The sequence below is a fragment of the Diadema antillarum genome, unplaced genomic scaffold (genome assembly GCF_040938485.1).
Source record: "Diadema antillarum isolate AM-2024a unplaced genomic scaffold, OU_Dant_1.0 seq00000462_RagTag, whole genome shotgun sequence".
In the NCBI taxonomy this organism is placed as follows: Eukaryota; Metazoa; Echinodermata; class Echinoidea; order Diadematoida; family Diadematidae; genus Diadema; species Diadema antillarum.
The window spans coordinates 1723236-1745806 of NW_027271433.1; the positions used below are offsets into that span (position 1 = coordinate 1723236).

At 38.7% G+C, this 22571-nt stretch overlaps 1 protein-coding gene across 1 annotated transcript; it reads left to right on the forward strand.

Moving 5' to 3' along the window:
- Positions 1–5758: 5758 nt before the first annotated feature.
- On the forward strand, positions 5759–13121 carry LOC139733152 (ileal sodium/bile acid cotransporter-like). Its single transcript, XM_071643993.1, has 4 exons — positions 5759–5935; positions 6773–6966; positions 8089–8293; positions 12482–13121. Exons 1-4 carry the CDS (start codon positions 5759–5761, stop codon positions 12905–12907), a joined length of 1002 nt encoding a protein of 333 aa, XP_071500094.1. The 3' UTR covers positions 12908–13121.
- Positions 13122–22571: the final 9450 nt, after the last annotated feature.

Here is a 22571-nt window from a genome sequence, read left to right on the forward strand (position 1 = left end):
TTGATTAGGAGCAATATTAGGAAGATTTGTTTTTTTATTTTTGCTTGCATTCTTAATGTCTAGGGTGGAGTTATTGAGCTTATCTTCATCATCCTTCCCAGGAAACCTAGAAACTGCCGGATGTGACGTCACAGCTCTCAGCAGCATCCGACCGCGGAAGCGACAGGAGGAACACTAGACGCCCGTGACGAATTTATTTCGAATCGTGCTGTCGAGATTGGAAGGATGTCGCCAAAGTTCTGCAGGTGAACGACTGGCCTGGTGATTGCTATCTCGAATAAAGCGACAAAATAAAACCTTTCCTCCCCCTCTTCACGCAATTTTTTTTTTTTTTTTGGGGGGGGGGGGTGGGGGGGGGGGCTTGTATTTTTAAGGAAGGGAAGAACAAGCTCAGAACTAGGCGGTACTAAAAAGCCACTCAAACATCTCGAAATAAAATGACCGAGTTTAGAATTAAATGTGAAATAAATCCACCCCCCCCCCCCTCTGGAGCGGAAGGATTTCATTAATTTAGACCCTAGTCAGGCCATCCACAAGTGAGATTAATCTACCGATAATACAGTTCATATTAAGAAACAAAACAAGGCAAAAAAACTTGTGTCCCTTCGTCTGGTATATCACATTTCGATCAGGTAACACGCTCTCCATACCTGTGGAGTGTCACTCCCGCTTCCTATGATGGCTGAATATCACGTGTCTCTCTAGCCTTCCTTCCAGTCTGGAAAGCCTTATGGGGTAAAAAGTGAACCTCTCCTCCCCCTCCCCTACCAATCGTGCTTCAAAGGGGGTTAAAACGAAACTTCACTTCACGTTTGACGAGTAGAATACAGTCAAATAAATAGAACAGTGAAATTTTCTTCAACATCAGACTAAATATCATGACGTTATGGAGATTCATAGTCATGTTAGATTAATCATATCATTTTTTCTACATGATTACGAGGAGAAGATCATAGGTCACGTCAGTTCAAGACGGGCTTACGCACAAATCTTTTTTTCCTCCAAATTTAATTCAATTTTCACCAAACGAAAGTTGTAACAAAAGTTGTAACAAAACTTCTTTCAGGAAGTCCCATTTTTACATGAATTCAATAGATAGAAATAATATCTTTCGAGCAGCAACGATTTTGAAATGTTGATACCACAAGTTTTAGGAGATCATAGAGCCTTAAATGATTGATTTTTTTTTCTTGATATGCTTAGATGTATCGTATACCAATGTGAGAGACGTAGCTTCTCATAATCATGCCTCACCCTACGCGAATGCAACCATTGTTAAAGTTTCGCCAAGAAAAATAAAATATCTGAATGTAGAATTTCATTACTGTCTTATGATTTGTCATCATATATCAGAGTGCGAGGTTATTTTCATTCCTCTTGGAACAGTCTCGGAAGTCTCATTAAACTTGAGATTAAAGTAAGTTGTGTATAGGGTTTTGAGGTTCTGTTTGTGTTTACAGAACAAAGCAGTACAAAATGAGCAAACTATAGATGAAGAGTTTGTGCAGTTATGAGCTCACAAACCTCTTTTGACCCTCACCAGAAATTTGTTGAAATTTACCCAATGTAAACAACAATTACTGTATATTCTTAACAGCAAGTTATAATTTGATAACTTGACATGATGTGTGTTTTTTTTTTGTAAGTTATTATCAAATGCTCATTCTGGATAACTTGCAAATGTTTGAGATTGTATAACTTTCTTATTACATTCAAACGTGTCTTGTGCATTTTGTACATCAACTAAAAAACATACAGAGCAAGGGACATCGCATCGCAATGGTTAAGATATAACTTGTCCGGTAGGAAATGTACAGATGTCCCCGTGAATCCAGAAACAGAATTTCCAAATCCAAAAAAAAAAAAAAACAACCCAAGTTTTGTCGTACTTGTTTCGCTTTTCTTGCTTTCACAAGAGTCATTGTAAGCATGGCTTACAAATTATTTTCTTCACAGATGAAAAACAAAATAAGAGTCACCATCTGTTGAATGTGTTGATACGCATGAATAAACATGGTGTCTTATTACATGATGACAAATATCGTACTATGATGCCGTTCTGTCGTATTAGATGGAGGGAACACGGCCTAGACCCTATGTCATTGTTTGTGTATAGCTATAGCACACCTTTGCCATTTCAATTCGGACTAGATCCAGTGCTGCTTTGATTGTGTTGCATGCGGGTTGCTGGCGGTAATCATACTTACACACATCAGAAGGAAGATTTATGAATGCATTCTACTCAACTATGACAGAAATTCAGGCGATTTTCTGAAGAAAGTAATATATTTTGTTTTTCAAATTACCCCTTTTCTTGGTCCCATTAAAACATTGACCCATGCAGTCAAAAACGAATAAAAACGTAATATACTATATTATCATATAAAATTCATTGTTCGTAATATGATACAGAGTCACATGATGATGTGTTTAAGATATCGTATAATGTTTCTTCAAGGGAGTATAACATCCGAGAAATATATTTTTGTGATGATATATATTTTTTTAATGATACAATTCATCACATCTGCTATTACTTTAGTTAAATCAATATGCACGTCATGATATCACATTGCAGTCTGCACTGAACAGAGTTCAAGTGCTTTGAAGGTACGTCATAGTAAAAAGTCCCTACATGATGTGTTTTAAAACAATTACAACAAACAAACATCCAGAAATACAGGCGGGAAAAACAACGGAATTTACTCCTGATTGCACATCACTCGTTGTAGACAATTACAAGGTTCAGACATTCAAGGTTATGTGAAAACAAACCGCAGATACATGTTTGATTATAGTTTCCTTGACTTCAATTAATCTTCTACAATCATCATTACCCTGACATCTTCCATCTTTTTCGATATCGATTACAACAGCAGAAACAACAACCTTGAATGACACATTGCGAGTTATAGGGACAATATAAAAAAAGAAAATAGGGCCTTTTACCTAGAATCACGCTGTCGAACTCCTGTTGGGCACTAAATGATATTCAGGCCTGATTTTCGTTTGTACCATACCCTAAATGGTTGAAATGTCATTATACAGGGGCGGATCCAGGAATTCCGTAAAGAGGGGGCGTGTTTACAAAATTAAACGGGGGGCGCACGCACCCCTCCCCCATTTTTTTCTTTTTATTTCTTTTGTTTCAACAAAAAATAAAGGGGGGGGGCGTGCGCCGGTTGCGGTCCTCCCTGGATCCGCCCCTGATTATATCTTATCGACTTTGTCCTATCGCACCCAACATTATCCGTCATGATGTTGCAAAGTTGTATTTAGGCCTACTAAAATATATACAAGGCAGATAGCAGTAAATAAGCATATAAACTATATAAGATCATGTGAAATTATTAGTGCTTCTCAATCAGTGGGCCGCGAAGATCTCTCAGTCTTCAAGTCTTCCCATGATGGAAATAAGAAAAGATTCGATCTGCAAACGTAACTGGGCCTCTAAAAACTTCGTGAGAGCCAAAGGGGCCTAGGATTAGAACAAAGGTTGAGAAGCGCTGATGTAAATGAATAAATTAACACCCAACAAAAATCTATTAAGTGTTTTATGGAAGTATCATCGTTCATCTGCATGGGTTGCGATCAAAGCAAAGTCACATGGCCAGATAATGACCTTTGATTGAAGAAGGAAGGCATGTCTGATATCTTTAAAATCAAATAAGAAAGAAAGACAGAAAGAAAGCAAAAGGGAGTTGCCTGTTCCGATGAAACGTTCACGCTTTTACTTTACTGCTTTAATCGAAATATCTATGATGCAAGTGAAACCTTTTATACCCTTATCTATAAGTCAGATTTAGGAATGTCTCGATTTATGGTATCTATAGAGGTTATTCTGAGTGCCATGAAGGTTATGTGTGCTTGCTGCACGAATTATACTGCTGGATATTATGCGGGTTAAAAATGAAAGTAACGACATACAGGGAACGCATTAGAAAGACTGTTTTAATGATCTACTCAGGGTCAAAATAAGGGTAGGTATAGGGTGCTGAAAAAAACAGGCATTATTTGTCTATACCCACCACCGGGTTTGGAGCTCTCCATATAGGCTAGCTGGTGCATGATTTCATCGATTTTTCGCATACTGTTACGTCCCGGTCAAATTCAGTGGCAATCGGAAGCATATCACATCCTAACGAATTTCCTCATTGTTGAGCTTGGCCATCAGTTTGTTTCGCCGCACTCGATGCCCCTCTCTCTCCCTGGCTGGCCGGCGCCGAATTCTTCCATGCAACTCTTCGTTGGCAAACTCGATTGAATAATAAAAGTAACGGCGACTGCTCTGTCTGATACACGCACTGGCTTCTATAGCCGTCTTGCCTTTCCCGTCGGCGTAAGTAACGTCAACGTGACTTTACTGTGAAGATCGAATCTTCACATCCATTTATGATTATGTTTATACATTTATTTAGAAGATTACCTCTCTATTTCTTTGAAATCATCATTCAATCCTTAATTGATTATCATTTTTACCTATCCGTATGATGTTTGTTCTTAGTGCTGATTTTCTATTTATTACCACATTTCAATTGTTCATCCAATCAAAGACTGATCTACTCGGATTTTTCCACGATATCGACCCTGAAAAATAAGGTTTTATACTTACAAAAACATATAAAAATGTTGATGTAAATGGCTTCTATTCTTCATACAATTCTGGCTATTGTGATTCATGTTCTACCTTTCCTTGATGACCCTTCTTTCCCTTGCTCTGGTTGTAACCACTCTTCTCTTCATTATTATTCCTTCCGTTGATTATTCCTTCCCTTTCTCTTCTCTGCCTTCTGTTTTCATTATGTATCTTTTAAATTCTTACTCGTGTTATTTTCATTATCGTCATTTGTCGATGCTTGTTTGGTTGAATTGTGGGTCAATCCCACTTGTGGTTGGCGTGTCGAACATTCTGGTTAACGGTTTAGCTTCTCGGTAGCGCGACTAGCTTGGGTTTCCCCGCGTTTTTCTACATTGCATAGGATTTCGTCAGGACATGACGTGGTTTATTAGTCTGTGAAACATTTGGGCGGTTAAAGAATGATATAGATATACTATTGATTGATTGACTGATTGTTGATTAATTGGTTGTTTGATTGATTGATTGTTGATTAATTGGTTGATTGATTGATTGTTAATTGGTTGAAGGATTGATTGATTGATTGATTGATTGATTGATTGATTGATTGATTGGCTGATTGGTTGATTGATTGGTCGATTGATTGATTGGTTGATTGATTTTTGATTGATTGATTGATCTATCGATTTATACTTATACCGCTCTCTTACATCCTTCATAATCGCTCACTGTAACAATAAGTACAGACTTTTCAAATTCTAGCATTAGAGACGCAAAGAAATTATATACACACCTTGATGAATTATTCTGATTGCTCGCATCTGTAGGACCTCATAAGGAAAAGAATATGCTACTTGTACTTATATGCCAAATATCAAGTGTCGCAATTCCATATGATATTTTCTAAACTCATCGGGGCAAAGTACAACACCTCTATCATGAGTGGTAACAATATCCCCCCCCCCCCAAAAAAAAAAAGGAAAGAAAGAAAGAAAGTGAAAGACACTTGTCAAATCGAAAGCGGAAGTCATATTTCTACGTATAACGTCACAGGGATGATTTTGAAACAATATAAAGGCCGACAGTCACGGCATGAATAACATCCTCTGAGTTTCATTTCTAGGGAGGGGAGGTAAGAGACAATACACAATGGAAACTACGGAATACGAACCTTCGCCATACATGGATATGGTGACGGACTTCATGAACGCCACCACAGAGGCGGCCAGAGGCCCGCCGAAACCATCGGCGTACGTACAGCGACTGAAGCTGGCCAACCAGGTCGTTCTCGGCATCACCTTCTTCATCGTGCTGATTGCCATGGGAGCGTCGGTCGTGCTGAAGGACTTCAAGATTGTGGTAAGTTTATGAACTTTAAGATATGTACTGATCTTCTGACTCACATCCTTCGGATTTATTTTTTATTATTATTCATATTCTTTCCAATTATTTCTTGTTTGATCAAAAAGCTCTTGATGTTATTACGCCGCAAAAATCTACAAATGTTACTCATCTGCCTTCAGATATAGTTCTAAAATAGCAAACATTAACTTATTTCAAGTCTACATTTGCTGGTTATTCGTTTGATTTTCAGATGAAAAAGTACATTGGTGTAGATTTTCTTTTACAACAAAAGAGACAATCCGTCATTTAGACAAAAGGAAGCAATGCCAAAGAACAGCAAACTTGAATAAGCGAAAGGTGTTGTACGAACTCTTTACAGATTTTTCATTGTCAAGTACTGGTCAACCTAATCGATAAATACCTTTCTTTATTCATTACCTTTTTACAGAGTGATCACAATGTTTGTACAGAAAGATTATGAATATGATGCAATTGAACTATACAAAACAACCAGGATTAAAAACAATGAAAGAGAAAAAGGAGGGGGAATTAAAGGGCTAAAAGGCCATCATGGCCATAGAAACTTGAACATAAAATGTCCACCACATAGCTTTGCGATTTCAGAATCACTGTATATAGTCCCGTCCATTTCAAACAGATTCTTTAAAAGAGAGAGCACCATTCATAATAATATACTGCTGTTATTTGAAATGTACAATTTACAAATATTGAAGAATGGTTTTCCATGTACAATAATTTAGTTAACGTTTTCAATTTCTCGTTAGAACTTAAAATAAGGTATATGTATATCGTATATGTGACTGAGACTTCATCGATAACCCTTTCGCCTAGCTCCGCCGTCCCGTCGGGGTAGTTGTCGGGTTCATCTCACAATTTGTCATCCTACCCCTCCTCGCCTACGGCTACGCCAGGGTAACTAACCTCGATGGCCCGATCGCTCTGGGCTGTCTCATCCTTGCCTGTAGCCCTGGGGGCAGTCTGTCCAACCTCTACACCTTCTGGACGAACGGAGACGTGTGCCTCAGGTCAGGCGGCTAAAGTTAGCAAACAAGGGTTAAGCACGAATTTGATTCAAATCATTTCAGTTCCATCAAGGAGGGCAGCAAAAAAAATCAAGTAAAATCAATTCAGTTTGATTTTTATTCCACAGGTCGGCTGGAGGGTAAAATAATTCATTTGAAATCAGCTCTGTTCAATCCAGATCTTATTCGAAGGCTGGAACAATTCAAGTAAATCCAGCTCCAAGTAGAAAGAATCATAAATCAACCCAGATCAATACAAATCTATAAATCAAAAGGGTTAGTTCAAGTAAATACATTTCAGTAAAGTTTAATTCAATTCAACTTTATTTGATATGGCAGGTTGCTAATGGACATATTCAAATTCCCGTCCCGAACAGTTTTTTTTTTCGAAGGATCTAGTATCGAGCAAGCAAAACACTTTGCCATTTTTCCTAGGGAAAATGAATGAAAGTTTCCTTGCATTGCTGCGTTGTGTTCTGAACATGGCAGTATACCTACGAATACTGGATCTTGATTCTGATACTCAACCAAGACGAAGTAAAGGTAAATTAAAATGACGTTGAAAATTTAAATTTTATCGCAAACATTTCAAAGGCTTTGACTGTCCTGGACAATTTACGACGTGAATTCTTCAATCCAAATCCAAGTTTCCTTCTAATCTCCCCCCCCCCCCCAAAAAAAAAAAAAGCAGTAACGACATCAATTGCATTATGAATTTGAATATTAAACACTAAACCGAGTCCATCTCGGCCAAACTAATTGTACAAATATTTTCATCCTGATCCCCAACAAATTCTCAGAATATAGGCAATAAGTAGCTTATCTATTTCTAGGGGGCACCTACACATTATATGATTGCTATTCATACGTAATCTTAATTTGCGACTTGTAAGCGGCATATTTAACATACTGCAAAAGTAATGTGTTGTTATCGTTGTTAAGCCTATCAGTATCATTTTGATAATTTATATAAATCACGTAAATAATCGCTATAACTTTTAATAAAAAACATAACATAGTTATACTTACATGACTGTATAATACAAGTCAATTTCACCTAGGAATTCAACGCACAACAAAGTTTACATCTCCGTTCTTGTTAACTCTACCTTTTACTACTTTTAGTATTACCATGACAACGCTGTCCACTCTTCTCGCCATTGGGATGATGCCGCTTAACCTGCTCATCTACTCGCGCCGGTGGACGGCCGCTGGAACACCCATCCCTTACCTCGACATCTTCATCTCCCTCGTGCTGATCGTCGTCCCCGTCGGCATCGGGATGGTTCTTCGACGACTGAAGGAGCGCTGGGCCATGGTCATCATCAAGGTAAAGATGACGCAGAGATTTTGTGATAATTACTGGTGTGCTCCGAACAGAGCATAGGCCTAATGTGTTGTCCAAGCTGGCGACTAATACGCTTTGAATGACAGCCCCCCCCCCCCTCTCGCTTGTAAAGTACATTATCATGGCACATCGATAGGGGTAAAACGTTCCCCGTATTATGATAACAATGCACGCCTTGTTATAATTGTAATGTTCATTGCTTAGTTCGTTGATGTGCAATCATTTTGTTCATGTTCATGTTTTTGACATTGCAATGACGATAAGTAGATTTATTCGGACAAGGCCCCTTCAGACGTTGTCACTTTCTAACGCATTGATGCCACCATGAAATGTAGATGTCATTCCATGTTCAATTTTCAGTTTGATGATCACGGTACAATATTAAACAGAATGGTAGAAACCTGATTAAACTCCTACATGAAAATGCTACAGACAGGGAATTTTAAGTTTTCACATATTTTATTCACGAAATGAGATATGCGTGATAACCACTCTCTGCAAAATCAATGAGGCGACGGCGGGGTTGCTTCACGACTCCCCCAACAAATCATTTAAATCCAAATTCAAAGTCAGATTTATTTAGAGTTTTCTGCATTGAACTTATCACAAATAAAATAGTTTTTTTTTTCAAATTTAAAAAAGCACAAAACAACAAGACATATAATCGGTACATGTAAATAACTATTATAATACAATATAGTACAATAGTCTGATAACAAAATGGAAATACACGTTAGTTTTGAGCTATCCAGGAAGGATAAATAAATGGTGATCTGACTTAATCATGGTAGAATTTAGAGGTGGGATAGAAATGCAGAAGGCTGTCATGAATTAAAAAAATACAGCTTAAAGAGACGACAGTCCGAAAATTTTACAATGCCATTCGAAATGACATTATCAATTAGGAAAAGGATGTTTTTGGTTGATGCTTCAATGTAGCTACGTTTCCCTTCAAGAATCATTGCTAACTAATCACCTTGTCTGACTTGTATAAGTTTATAGTGACTCGTGTTACACTATCACTTACTGTCAAACGTTACATAAGATCTAGGGTGGCATTCCACTTCAAGTCCTAAGTGCAAATCTGCATAATTTCTCACAAACTGCATGGTCTGAAGGAGCTGAACCCACAAAACCATATTCCGATTGCGAAAAATAACATCTTCTCTCCTTAATCATTGGTAATAGCTGTCCCTTTTGTGAACCACGCTTTCTATGCTGTCGAAATTCCTAGCGTAACTCATAGACAATTCTTTCTATGTAGAAACCGAAGAACGAACAAGCACTTGCAGATAAAGTGCCAGATTGTGGTGACAACTTTCAAGAAATGCTACTCTTCATTCTAGCACTATGTATTGAATGCTTCGAATTATGAAATACTATAATGTCCTTGTCATCTTCCTCCTCTCACTTCTTTCTTCTTGCTCTTGTTTTCTTGTTGTTGTTGTCGTCGTCGCCGTCGTTGTTGTTGTTGTTGCTGCTGTTGTTGTTGAATATGATGTTGTTATTCATTGGGGTTTTTTTCCCCTTCTTCTCTTCGTATTTTCTCATTTTTTTTTTATTTCCTTTTTCTGCACTGTTTAATGATATATCACCTATATATACCGAGGCCTAACTGGAGTTTATTCTTGGTCGTGTGCGTGCAACCATCAGGCACTGTCGGGCACCACTACTATACCATTTTTGTAACACTGTTTTGGGCGCGGTATTTAGCACTGTCTTAAGAACTATATACAAGTGTTGCTGTAATACTGGTGTACTCATAATTCTTATTCAAGTCAATAACGCGGATCATCATGCGGAGCACATGCACACTGTAGAAGATGCAGCCTATACGCTTGATATTGCCGCCACTCTCAACATCGTTGATTGTCGATATGTCTAAAGCGTGTCTTCACTACCAGCAAGAGCTAATACCAGCACATTTTCTGGCTCTTTATTTTTCCTTCCTGTTTTGCCTTCTGTCATTTTGTTGTCTTGCTATAGTCTCTCCCACCCATCGCGTGATCTTTGGTAATGAACAATAAACCAAAATCAAAATTTATGAGATAAACTGACTTTTTGAATCAAAACGGTAAAAAGAGAAAGAAATAAAAAGAATCACCATGCAGGGAGGTTACTTCAAGACGTTGTAAGTTTAGACAAAGTCACTATCCGTGCGATCACCTCCCCCCCCCCCCCCCCCCCCCCATTCAACTTTAGTTGAAAATAAAATGTAGATTCTAAAAGGATCTAACTGATCGTCGATTTCCGGAGCATTTCTTGTGGCTTTAGTAACAAAACATAAAATCATCATTCCCTCTGCATGTCCTGCCAAACAGCCAAAGGTCGTGTGAAGATGGAGATACGTGGAGTGAAATGAATGAACATACCAAACGCTGAGTTGACGTCGAACTTTGACAGTGCCTTAGCTGTGGTTATAATTCCTAGTTTGAAATGGGAAACGATAGTGCTGACAGGGTAGGTTTGCAGAAGATGATTTTAAGAGGAAAATGAATAGAAAGATATCTAGACACGAGAGGGAGACATGACAGCACGTATCTTAAAAAAAAAAAAGAATTATAGATGTCAAGGACATTGACAAAGACATGGTAGATACAGACAGACAAACATACGGAGAAGAAGAGGGGTTGCCAAAGAGAGAGAGAGAGAGAGAGAGAGGGGGGGGGGCAGGAAATAGCTGGACATGAACTCTTGTAATTATAATGATACACACAAGGACGAGTACATTAATCTGAAAGGCGTATACATTTTGATACCAGCAACAAAGATTTTCACTTACATACTTTGCGGTAATCAGTCATTAGAACTTATAGGCGATTGCGAGACAAGTCTCGATATGAATACATAATATTAATGGATAAATGAATATGCGAATGATTTAATGAATGAAAGTAAAGAATTAATGGATACAAATAGATGCAATGTTCAATCATACGAGATCCATAAGGATGGCAGGCCTACACTTAGGGTCCAACAATAAACCAGTTCGGAGTTCCACTTTGCGCATGAGCAGATAGAAGGTTATTTGTACCAAAAGGGCATGTTGGATTTTAACTTCATTATATCACATGATCATAATGACTGTGCCTGGTATTCTTATAGATGGTACGGCAATTCTGCATTTGGCAATATTAATAGAAAGAGTACCGGGATGTTAAACATTTAATGCAAAATAATACAATGAGTGCTCCCCCAAGAATTAATTGACGGACCATTCTAGTCACCTGGTCTACGCAGGCTCGATCATTCTTTGTTTAAACAGTATTAATGAATTCCATGCTACGTTGGGCAAGGTTATGCATTTTGTAGCTTTAAAAACGGGTGAAGTGCCTAACCAACTGAGAAAAAAAAGAAAGGTAAATTGTACCATTGTACACATAAGCTAACACCGAACTAGTTTATGACACGATGCTAAATATCAAACCCCCGACATCATGCTCCTGACGCCATGTTTCATGTACATTCTGTGCTGAGCTATTGAATATTTTACCTTATTATTCTTGCCTGTTCAAACTACATCCAAAATGCCCTTTCATGTTGTTTTATTTCATTCTCAATGTCGTCATATTGCAAACTAATGGGACAGATACAGAAAGTTCGTTGAAAAAGGAAGGACGCATAATATGGAGAATAAAGGAAGTTTTTTTAATAAGGAAACAAACAAACAAACAAACAAACAAACGAACGAACAAAAAGCATTATAATTAAACCCTTCAAATTGACACTTATTGCAAATGAATAAAATAAACAGACCGAAGGAAATTGTACATAATGATATTTAACTACAGAATGAAAGAAGGAAAAGGTATGTACAAAGAAAAAATAGTTTTCGACCACTTGAAGAATGGTAAGTCAGTTAACACGACGTCATTTCTCATCACAGCTAACAAGACTTGTTTAACAAGACTTGTTTAACAAGGCCAACATTTTCACCAAGGGACCTATACATTATAAGCTCTGCCTTTTAGTGGGTCCCCCACATTTCATGTTCGTAAAATTGTCTTCTCTTGTCTTCTTTTTAATTACGACGCTATGTCTAGTCTTATGTTCAATCGATTGTATCATGTTATTTGTGTTTGAGATGTGGAAAAATAAAATCGAGTCAAATCAAAATAAAAATCAAAGCTAGTTATTTTACTGTACTCCCACTGCTCTGATTCCCGACAGCCGTGCAGTCTGGTGGGGTTCATCGGCATTATCTGCAGCATCGCGATCATCAGCGTGATGAACCCGCGCCTCTACAGCTCCCACTGGACCATCTGGATCGGCGCGATGGCCCTCTCGTGGTGCGGCTTCGCTGCCGGCTACCTCCTCAGCCTCCTGTGCCGCCAGAGCCACTCGCAGTGCCGCACTGTCGGCTTCGAGACCGGCGTCCAGAACGTCGGACTCTGCTACGCCATCATCTCATTTGCTTTCAAGGGCACGCCTCTTTTCATCCGCATGCTAACTTTTCCCGCCCTGTTCGGTCCGCTCAGCATCTTCATGGGATTCGGCATCACGGCCATCTACAAGTTGTACGAGCGCTGTCATCCCCATGACAACGAAAAGGAGGAGAAGGACGAGAAAATTGCATCCGATGAAGAAGCCGTGTAGATACAGTACATTGGAAAGGACCGTTGCGCTATTTCCGGTTTCCTTCTTTATTGCTCTTTGCATCTTCCTCTTTTTATAGCACATGAATATTTCCGGGTCATCTAATGTAGAGAGGATGATTAAGATGAATTTAAAAAAAGACGAAAAAAAAAAACCACCTGTTAACCCAGTTAGGATTACTTGCCATTGATACTGTATATGTGACTTTGTATGAGGGAAGGCGTTCATAAATCTTAGGATAAATGAAACTTCGCATTATCGTACCTTTGGCCTATCAAATGATGTAAAACCTTGTTTGTCCCAAAGTGTGATTGTGCGTGGGTTCTGTGTGAATTGATTCCTTAATGTACATACATGAATGTTTCGACTTTCCTGTCTACACAGTCTACGTTTACGTGTTCCGAAACAACCGTAAATATTGTTTACCGGAGTAATTTTTATCCTGACATTTCGAATACAATAATCATCTGAAACATTGTTATAACCTTGGCCTAAACATCACTGCTGATATCCACAGAGACATTAGTGACGTTTTCCTATTATAGTGTATTCAAATTTTGAACATGAACCAACTTTACAAACACCTCCCGTCACAACCTCTGGTACACGTTCTCGATAAACTTTGGTGTAAGTTTGTGTGGCAACGATCGGAAAAAAGATAGAGAGAAAAGACAACAATATGTCATTTGTCCCATCTCTTAAAACATCTGAAGTGCATTCTAACTTCTCCAGTGGGAAGCATTTGCTTCTCTTAACTGGATTAAAAAAAAAACAGAGAGAAAAAAAAACCACTCTAATAAATTTGAAAACATGGTAAAACTGTCTCGAAGAGACAAAATTTGAGTTTGAACTTGGAAGATGATGGAAAGCTGGTTAAATCGTCGCTTATCTTCGAGGTGAGCAGTCTTGGCGGTGCAAGGAATAGGTCAGGGTTGCCACGATGTTGTTCCAAACTCTCAGATGCTGCAAAGCGTATCATTAATGTTAAATTAGATAAGCCAAACTCCCAACTACACTTTTAGGTATTACGACGGTTCGTGAAGTGTTCAATAATGTACTCCAAGACAGGAATGACTACTGTCTGGGAAACAGCTTAACGTTTTTTTTTTTTTCATTGTCTATTAAAGCGCCGGTTGTGCATGTGTTTCCGAAGCGGTTGTCGCCTGTAGGATCGGCTAAAGTCTTTCTTTTTGCATATGCTGGAGAGCGATTAATGGCACTGCCCAGTGATTCTTCAATGCTGCCATCAACGGTCATGACCACAGGTCGAGTAACGGGTTTCTGTTTACTGTAATGTACTAGATACCGTACGACGATATTTAATATCACAGTACGTATATATAGCGTAATATCTATGTATCAAAACAAGGTTATATATGCCTACATAATAATTCGTATTCATTATCGTCTTCTTTTTCTTCTTCTTCTCCTTCTTCTTCTTCTTCTTCTTCTTCTTCTTCTTCTTCTTCTCTTCAAGGATCATCATTTTCCTTTTACATGTACTTTTACTTTTATTACTCTTAAGGAATTTTTTTTTTTTTTTTTGCCTGATGTAGTATTTTGGAGAAGACTTGCCTAGATTTCTTCATTCGGTGAATACCAAGAGAGTATTTCAATTGCATCGAAAATATTGTAGTCCGATACTCGTTTGACAAATGTTCTTTATTGCAACCACAAGTGTAATTCAATATCAGCAATGCAGAGTTGCGAAATAAAGTTAGTTATAGGGTGATATCATTAGAATCAGTGATAAGGACAATTGAAATAGACTATAAGTCTATGTTTAGTCGTCAGAAAGAGATTTTCCGTGGAAAAACTCGAAACAGAACAACGGACGATGTTTGCCAACGAGACAATATGAATAAGACTATTTAATGCATCGTAAGCTCTGATAGTACTATATTGATCATCTTTGATTTGTTTTATTATAATGTAATGACATGGCAAACTGTAAGTAAAGAATGAAGACTCAGTGTGATATCAATTACGGGAACATCGGGTTGCAGATGTGTGTGAAAGAAGTATACATTTACTTTCGTGGGATATACAAACAAATATTATGTATCTCTCTCTCTCTCTCTATATATATATATATACATATATATATATATATATATATATATATATATATATATATATATGTGTGTGTGTGTGTGTGTGTATATATATATATTCCTGCCCCCAAAAGGCACTAAATCCCTCATTTTTCAATGGATTTAGGTCCTTTTGGAAGCAAGCTCTTCATATATTGATATATGTATATATATATATATATATATATATATATATATATATATATATTCATATAAATATATTTGTATACATATATATATATATTTGTATACATATATATGTATATATATATATATATATATATATATATATATGTTGATAAGGTAGTCCACGTGTTAGCAAGATAAAAAGATAAGTAACAAAACTGCCACAAAGTTCATGCTGTATTCACCAACGGTTTATTTCTTCACACAAATTTTCGAGCGCCTCGCCGCCCTTTCTCAACTTTGTTGCAGTTTTGTTACTTATATATATATATATATATATATATATATATATATATATGTATACACGGAGTTCAACATGAAAATAGCAGACATTACTATTACAGAAAATATTCACCTCACTAACTATGGTTTGATATAACTTATGATGTTTTGTCACTTATAACGAACAAAACGTATAAAGAAATAGTCTATAATAAAAACGTAAAGAAAGGGAATAATAAAAGACGGAAAGAGAGTGAGGACATAAATGTAAAATACTTCAAAATCCATTCAAATAAAATCTAATAATGAAGTGCTTTGTTTTCGTATGTTCTCAAATTTGTCTTCATCGTAATGACTCAGCAATGAGTAGTGGACTACTAAGCGCACACAAAGCGAAAGAAGAAGGCATAGTAAGCGCCGCTCCATGGAACACTTTCACCCGGGGTGTCAAGGGAACCATCATGGACAATCAACTAAACGAATATGACACGTGATCAATACCGCATGCTGTTGTGTGACACCTACCCTATAGATAGCAGGTGTTATGGACATCTTTGAAAGGTATCGTCTAGTCATAAGCATTCACTCCCCCCCCCCCCCGAAAAAAAATAATGGAAGAAGAAGTAAAGAAAAAATAGACGAACAGAACAACACAAATACGTCTTGCTCAACAATTCTAAAAAAGGATAAAATGGTACATTTTCTTCTACTTAATAACAAAGACAAATTAATTAATCCCTTGCAAATACATTCTATTTCTGTTGATACATCTTGAGTCGATTCTCCCAGACGAATGTTTGCATTCCTTCAGACACTCCAACCCTAAGCATCTCCTTATAGCATAAGACTCTTCCTCTTGGAATCAATAGCAAGCTAGAGAATGTGATTCCGCAAGCTTGAATATGAAATGAATAATATTCAAAATAAATATAAAGTTGGAGACACACAGCTGGAGCGGGAAAAATTCAAACTCAAGCGGGAGAGCGGGTTATTTTGAAGAAAATGGTTTAAAAACAGGAGAGAGTTGTAGAATCTCGGTTTCTTTTGTATCCTTGTGTATATAATGTATGTGTCTGGGTGTAAATTAACGTGTGCAGACGTTGATCCAATGCTGTGTGAAGAGTGCATTCATTCATGTGGCTGTTTCCTCTTCTAACGAACAGTGACAAATGTATTCATGCCTGCTGGTGTTTTTTTTTTTGTCCTGTGATAATGCAATCATTGGTTCTGAAGTCACTTCCATCGTGTGCAGCCATCTCGATTGAGAACACGTCCTGAGTAATACCGTTTGGTGAATGTACAAAATGTACCTCTGCATCTTCAGTCCAGATACTATAATACATATTTTGAAACCTTTTTTTTTGAAAAACTCTTAGGTGGGTCTATTTATGTCTTTACCTTTATCTATACTGTGTCAAGTTTTCTGCAAGAAAGATACTCATAATGGGCAGACGTTAACGGTGGAGTAATTGGTACAGTCGTAATTTAATACGTGTGCGCATGCGTGTACGTGTTTCCATTTTCTGTGATGGACACAATCTGTCTAGGACTACGTTATGAAAGTCAACATTTAGCTATGAATACAATATCTCTCCTTTAATTCCATCTCAGCGTAGGGATACACACATCAGTCTAGTCTTTGTTTTCAGAGAAACAATATCTTATTTAATACAGGATGTATTTTACAATCTCTTTGTTATCCACTCTCACAGACTTAACGTCGCGCATAGGGTTACTTTCAGATAGAATAGACTAGATATTTCAAAACTGAATGTCAGGCAAGTTATGAGTTAGTCTAATAAGAAAGAGTAAAGTTTGGTCAAAATCGAATAGAAATTAGGAAAGCTATATGACATTATGAAGTTTCGCTAATTTCTGCAAAACCGTTCTATTACAGTTGTACTGTGTAAAACATGTTATTCCTGGATGACTAACTATTAAAATGATGATAAGTCAAATGTTTATAAGATTTGAGACTGACACATATTTGCATTCGAAAAAAAAAGCTGGGAATTTCAAGTTTTTGTGTACAAACTGTATGACAAGTTGTGAGGCGATGACATCATCAACTCACTCATTTGCATATAACGTTGACTTTTCAAGAAATATATTGTGAAAATTGGTGAAACTTCACAATCTCATAACTTCCTTCTTTTTTATCCAATTCTGATCAAATTTTCACCGTTGTGCTCCTTGTTTTCAGACTAATTTCTGACTTGTCCGGAATTCCCCTTTAACGAATTAACGTCGTGCCCAGATAAGACCACAATACCACAATATCTTCGCCCATGAACTTTTACTTAACAACAACAAAAAATGTCAACTGATATAGTTTTTGTTTTAAACAAAGCGGTCACGTGACAATGTTCATGTCTTCCATTTATCTCCTGTCTATCAAAGCCAGCTGCTCCGCTCTTCAACAAACCGCTCAGAAATCATGATAATTGCCGTTGTTGCTGTTGTCACTTGCGTTTCTGTTTCCCCTCAAAATTGTTTTTTTCTTCCTGCCGATGCGAAGGAACAAGCGTTCGATGAATAAGCAAACTCTGTGTCAACCGAGTTCAAAGTCACGCCACTGTTACGAACACGCCAGTGTGATCAAACCATCCCCTCGTACGATTTTTTTTGTGGTTGTTGTTGTTATGTTTTGTTTCTCTTGCTTGAAGTACACGTTCTTCGGCCTCGTGGACCAAGTTCAGTCTGGAATCGATAATATATAGGAACATGATATATACAATATTTAATACATAGGAAAGTGTCAAAGAAGAAAGTCCATGCACCCGTTAAGATATCAAATCGGAAGTTTCCCAAAATATGTAACGTGGATTGAGTAAATGCAGTAATAGTAGAGCACATCAGTAAAGTTTGTAGGAAAATCGGATAATTTGTTCATATGTCAAGAATTTGTAAAGTTTCGGTGCCGCCAGCCCTGGATGAGAAGACTACGGCAGTTCGTGACATCACGACAAAACAACAATATAACGAAAACAGAAGGAAAATTTAGCAAAATTCAAATTTTCTGTTACATGTATTTAAAACGAAAGAACGATTGACTTGCCTCATTTAGAAAGCAGAGAGAATGATATTGCCTTCAAAATATGTCAGTAACACATCAAAGGAATGTGTACTTTTCATAAGAAATGAAGTTTTGTCGAAGTCTCTTTATATTTTCTTTAGTATACCGTTCTTATACAGTGACGTCATAAAAATAATTTGAATGGATTGTCCGATTTTTCTCAAACTTCGCTGATATGTTTTACTGATATTTTTGCACTCACTCTATCCATATGTATATGTGGAGAAATTTCTCCTTTAAGGAAATTTTGTCATTTTTGTTGTTGTTGTTATTATTATTATCATTATTCACAGACGACATGGTGAGGTGTCAGGAATATACAATAGCAGACTTTAGATAAACGTTGGTAGTCATATTATATTTACATAGCTCTAGTTCTCACACTCAAAAGATTAATGTACCAACATTCACCTACGGCTGATACGCCAAATCCAATATAAAGTTGGCACCACTTTCTAGCAAATCTTACGTTCGTTGCTGTCATCTATAAAACTCCACCTTAGTTCTAGATTACTTTGAAATGGCTGAGATATCCAAAAACAAAAAGGTATTTCTAAAAGGTGGACCCAGCGCTTATTGGGACCATTTTTTTTTTTTTGCTTTGTTTTTGGATATCCCAGCCATTTCAAAAGTGATTTTCATCAAGGAAACTTTGAATTCCACTTATAATTCTATGCTCTTTAATATTTCATATAAGTGGTTTCTAATTATCTCGCAAAAAGTTAAAGCTTGAATCTCCATCTCAATCAAAACTATACCCATCCCTTATGAAGCGTAAAAGGGGTATCAGTTTAAATCCTTTGCCTTTCTCTTTCCACATTTCTCATCCAAAAACCTCCTGTACGGCCTGAGATTCTTGCCGAGGTTCAAAGGGTTCCTCACACCAGGGAGTTGGGAAGAGGTCTCTTCCCACCTCCCTGCTCACACTGTATTCTTAAAGGCCCTGTCACGTATGACACCAGTGGCAATGCGGCATAGGAAGCATCCTTCAGGTTGCGCCTGTCGAGATTTAGTCACAAATTCAACAAGGCTCTCCTATACCAATGGTCGTTACTCACCCACGTGCGTCACGCTGTGTGTTTCTTGCGATAAAGATGGAGGGGCTATTATAGCTGCACCAAACTTAGCAAAGGAATCGCTTGGAGAGATTGCTTGATACAGAGACTGGGAAAAAGAAAAGATGCGAAAACAGATAAAGGGAAAGTCATACACAGGGAAGGTTTCAAAGCTTGGTTGAAATATATAAAGGTAGAATGAAGGTAAAAGGATGGTTGATTAGATGTCAGGGAGACGAATAGATAGTGGAGCCTCAGGAAGAGGGAGAGAGAGAGAGAGAAAGAGAGAGAGAGAGAGAGAGAGAGGGAGAGAGAGAGGTTGTACATTCGCTATAGATTGATTATTAAGAGTGTAAAAACCACAGCAACTTAAAATGTCTGGGTTAAAGGTTAAGAAGTCGAGTGATGATTATGAATTTGCAGGGGGCGTTACATTTGGACGTGTGAGAAAAATTGATTAAAACAAAGTGATAATGCTTTCGATTGTTTAATTTCGAAGTTGACGCCTCTAGAGCAAAAAAAAAATACAATTTCCCTTGTTCTTCTATGCAAGTTCCAATTGTGATTTCCTTATTCATGTTATTGTGTGTACGTGTGTTTGTTGTCTGTTTGTTTGTTTGTTGATTGAGGAGGGAAATATGTTGATAGGAGGATTAGGATTTTATAGGTCTAAGTAAATTCCTAACAACAAAGTTGTTACAAATATCATGGTCTCTTCAAAATGAAACTCATGCTGCTGCTGCTGCTGCTAGCTGCTGCTACACATATTGTTGTTGTTACTGCTGGCATCACTCTGTCACGGGAAAAAAGAAGATTGTGCTGTGGAAGTCAGTCTGTGGTGATACTGCGGCGTCTACTGTGGCTGTGGAGCCAGATCCTCGAACGGCATGTCTTGATGCCAACGAAGACGCCCAGTGCCGTCCGAAGGCGTTGACCACGGTCTCCCTAGTCTTAGTGCTTCTTTTTCTTCCCACTGTTCCTCCCTCCTCTGCCTGCTCTGATGTCTTGATTCGACGGTAAGTTGCAAGCTGAGGCACTGAGGTATGTTGCTACCGCTTCAAAGCCCCCTGATGCAATGCCATCCGCCTTGAGGAACCACTTAACCACATCTCTCCGCGGGTTTTGGGCCTTTCTGTTGGTATGGGGCCAGTGGTAAGCTCGCCATTCAAAATGACTTTAGGTAAGATCCGGCCATCTTGCATGCAGGTAATGTGGCCAAGCAGCCCAAGCGTCTCTTTGTAAGCAATGCAAACATGCTGAGAGTATGTGCCCGTACATGTACTCATTAGTGCTAGGATGTCCTTGTTGATTACGTGGTGCCATAAAGTGTCAAGAATCCTTCTGAGGCAACGTGGGTGAAAGGTGTTGAGTCTGCGTTCTTGACATGAGTAAGGAGTCCTGGTCTTATTTCCACACAATACGCAGAAGTGGAACACTCTGGTCTTTGTCTCGATGGTCAGCGTGTGATTTTCCCCGCGCTCTCTTTGACAGGTGTCCTGCCGATTCATGAGATCAGTTCAGTGTCCAGGATGAGACTACTTGGGATGGTGTAGCCAAAGTATGTGAAGTCTTCTACAACGTCAAGGGTTGCACTTACCGATAGAGTCGCAGGAGGCCGAGCTTACATCCTGGCCCAGGACGTTGGTCTTTTTGACGCTGATCGTGAGGCAAAGCTCTTTGCAGGGTTGAGCGAAACAGCTGAGAGCTTGAAGACCGGCTTCGGCGTGCACCATGTGCACAGAGCGGCGCGTCAACTCACAGCATTTCTCAAATGAGGACTTTCGCATCTTCGTCTTTGCAGGTGGCATCCGAGGTTGAGAAGGAAGCCGTAAGTATACTCCTGGTGTGGAGGCAGGCACCCTCTTCGGATTGTTCGAAAGCGTAGCCCATGTCTGCAATAGGAAGGAGCAGGATACCGAAAAGTGAAGCTCTCAGGACCAGGACCGACACAACCCTATTTGACCACCGTACTGAATGGCTCATTTCACATGCACAATGAAAGAATGTGATCATCCCCAGGAGCCTCATTGTTGGGGTGGGGGAGGGGACGTCCAATTCCTTGCAGGATTGTGAACAGATTTGTCCTGCTGACCAAGTAGAACTCTTCGGTCAGGTCTATGAAGGCGCTGTACAGTGGGAATCTCCGCTAGCTGCACTTCCAACTTGCAGCTGCCTTTTGTTGAATATACATGTAGGGGCTACCGCGAATCGTTCATCTCTTTGTTCCAAAGCCGTACTGCGCTACTAGGTAGACCCGTCCTGCAAGTGACTGCAATTTGTTCAGAAAGACGCGGGTGAATGTCTTCCCGAAATGCTTGGGGGGGGGGGGGGGGATATTCACAATAGTATAGTTACATAGGACTACATTCACTGCAATCGCCTTTCAATTGGTCTTGTAGAGCGTGGTGATGTTGGCATCACGTATTTCCTGAGGTACAGTTCATTCCTTTGCACCTGCTTTGATGACGGTGTGTGTGTGAGTGTGTGTGTGTGTGTGTGTGGGGGGGGGGGGGGGGGGGGGGGTTATCCCGTTTCCAGGAGTTTTCCGAGCTCCTTCATGATGGATGATGGATTGGTCATCGAGATCTTCCTTGCTGGCAAGGGGCTCGTGTTTTCCACAACTGACTCTGTAACGAAAGTCTCCTTTGTTATGTTCTTGCAACCTCTTCATTTGGCCTCCACGATCCGTGATGATATTTCCAGTGGTCGATTTTAGGGGCCGATCTTAATGGCGCATATGGGACAAAGACTTTTTTTCATACCTTCGTACATGCCATATGGCTCAATATTACGTTGCCTCTGCTGGCGGTTGTACAATGCCATATTTTTGACTTCATTTGATGGTAGCAAGGAAATGTTAAGCAGAGGGGTGAAGGTTCAGCTGTGAATTTTCTGCAATTTGTCTCCCCCTAACAAACGAAATTTGTAAGATTGCAAGTGCTGATTTATAATTCAACAAACATGTCAGAAGAAAGGAACCATGGGACTCGAGCCTGTCATCTACTGCTTTCCGGGCAGCGACACTACCACCA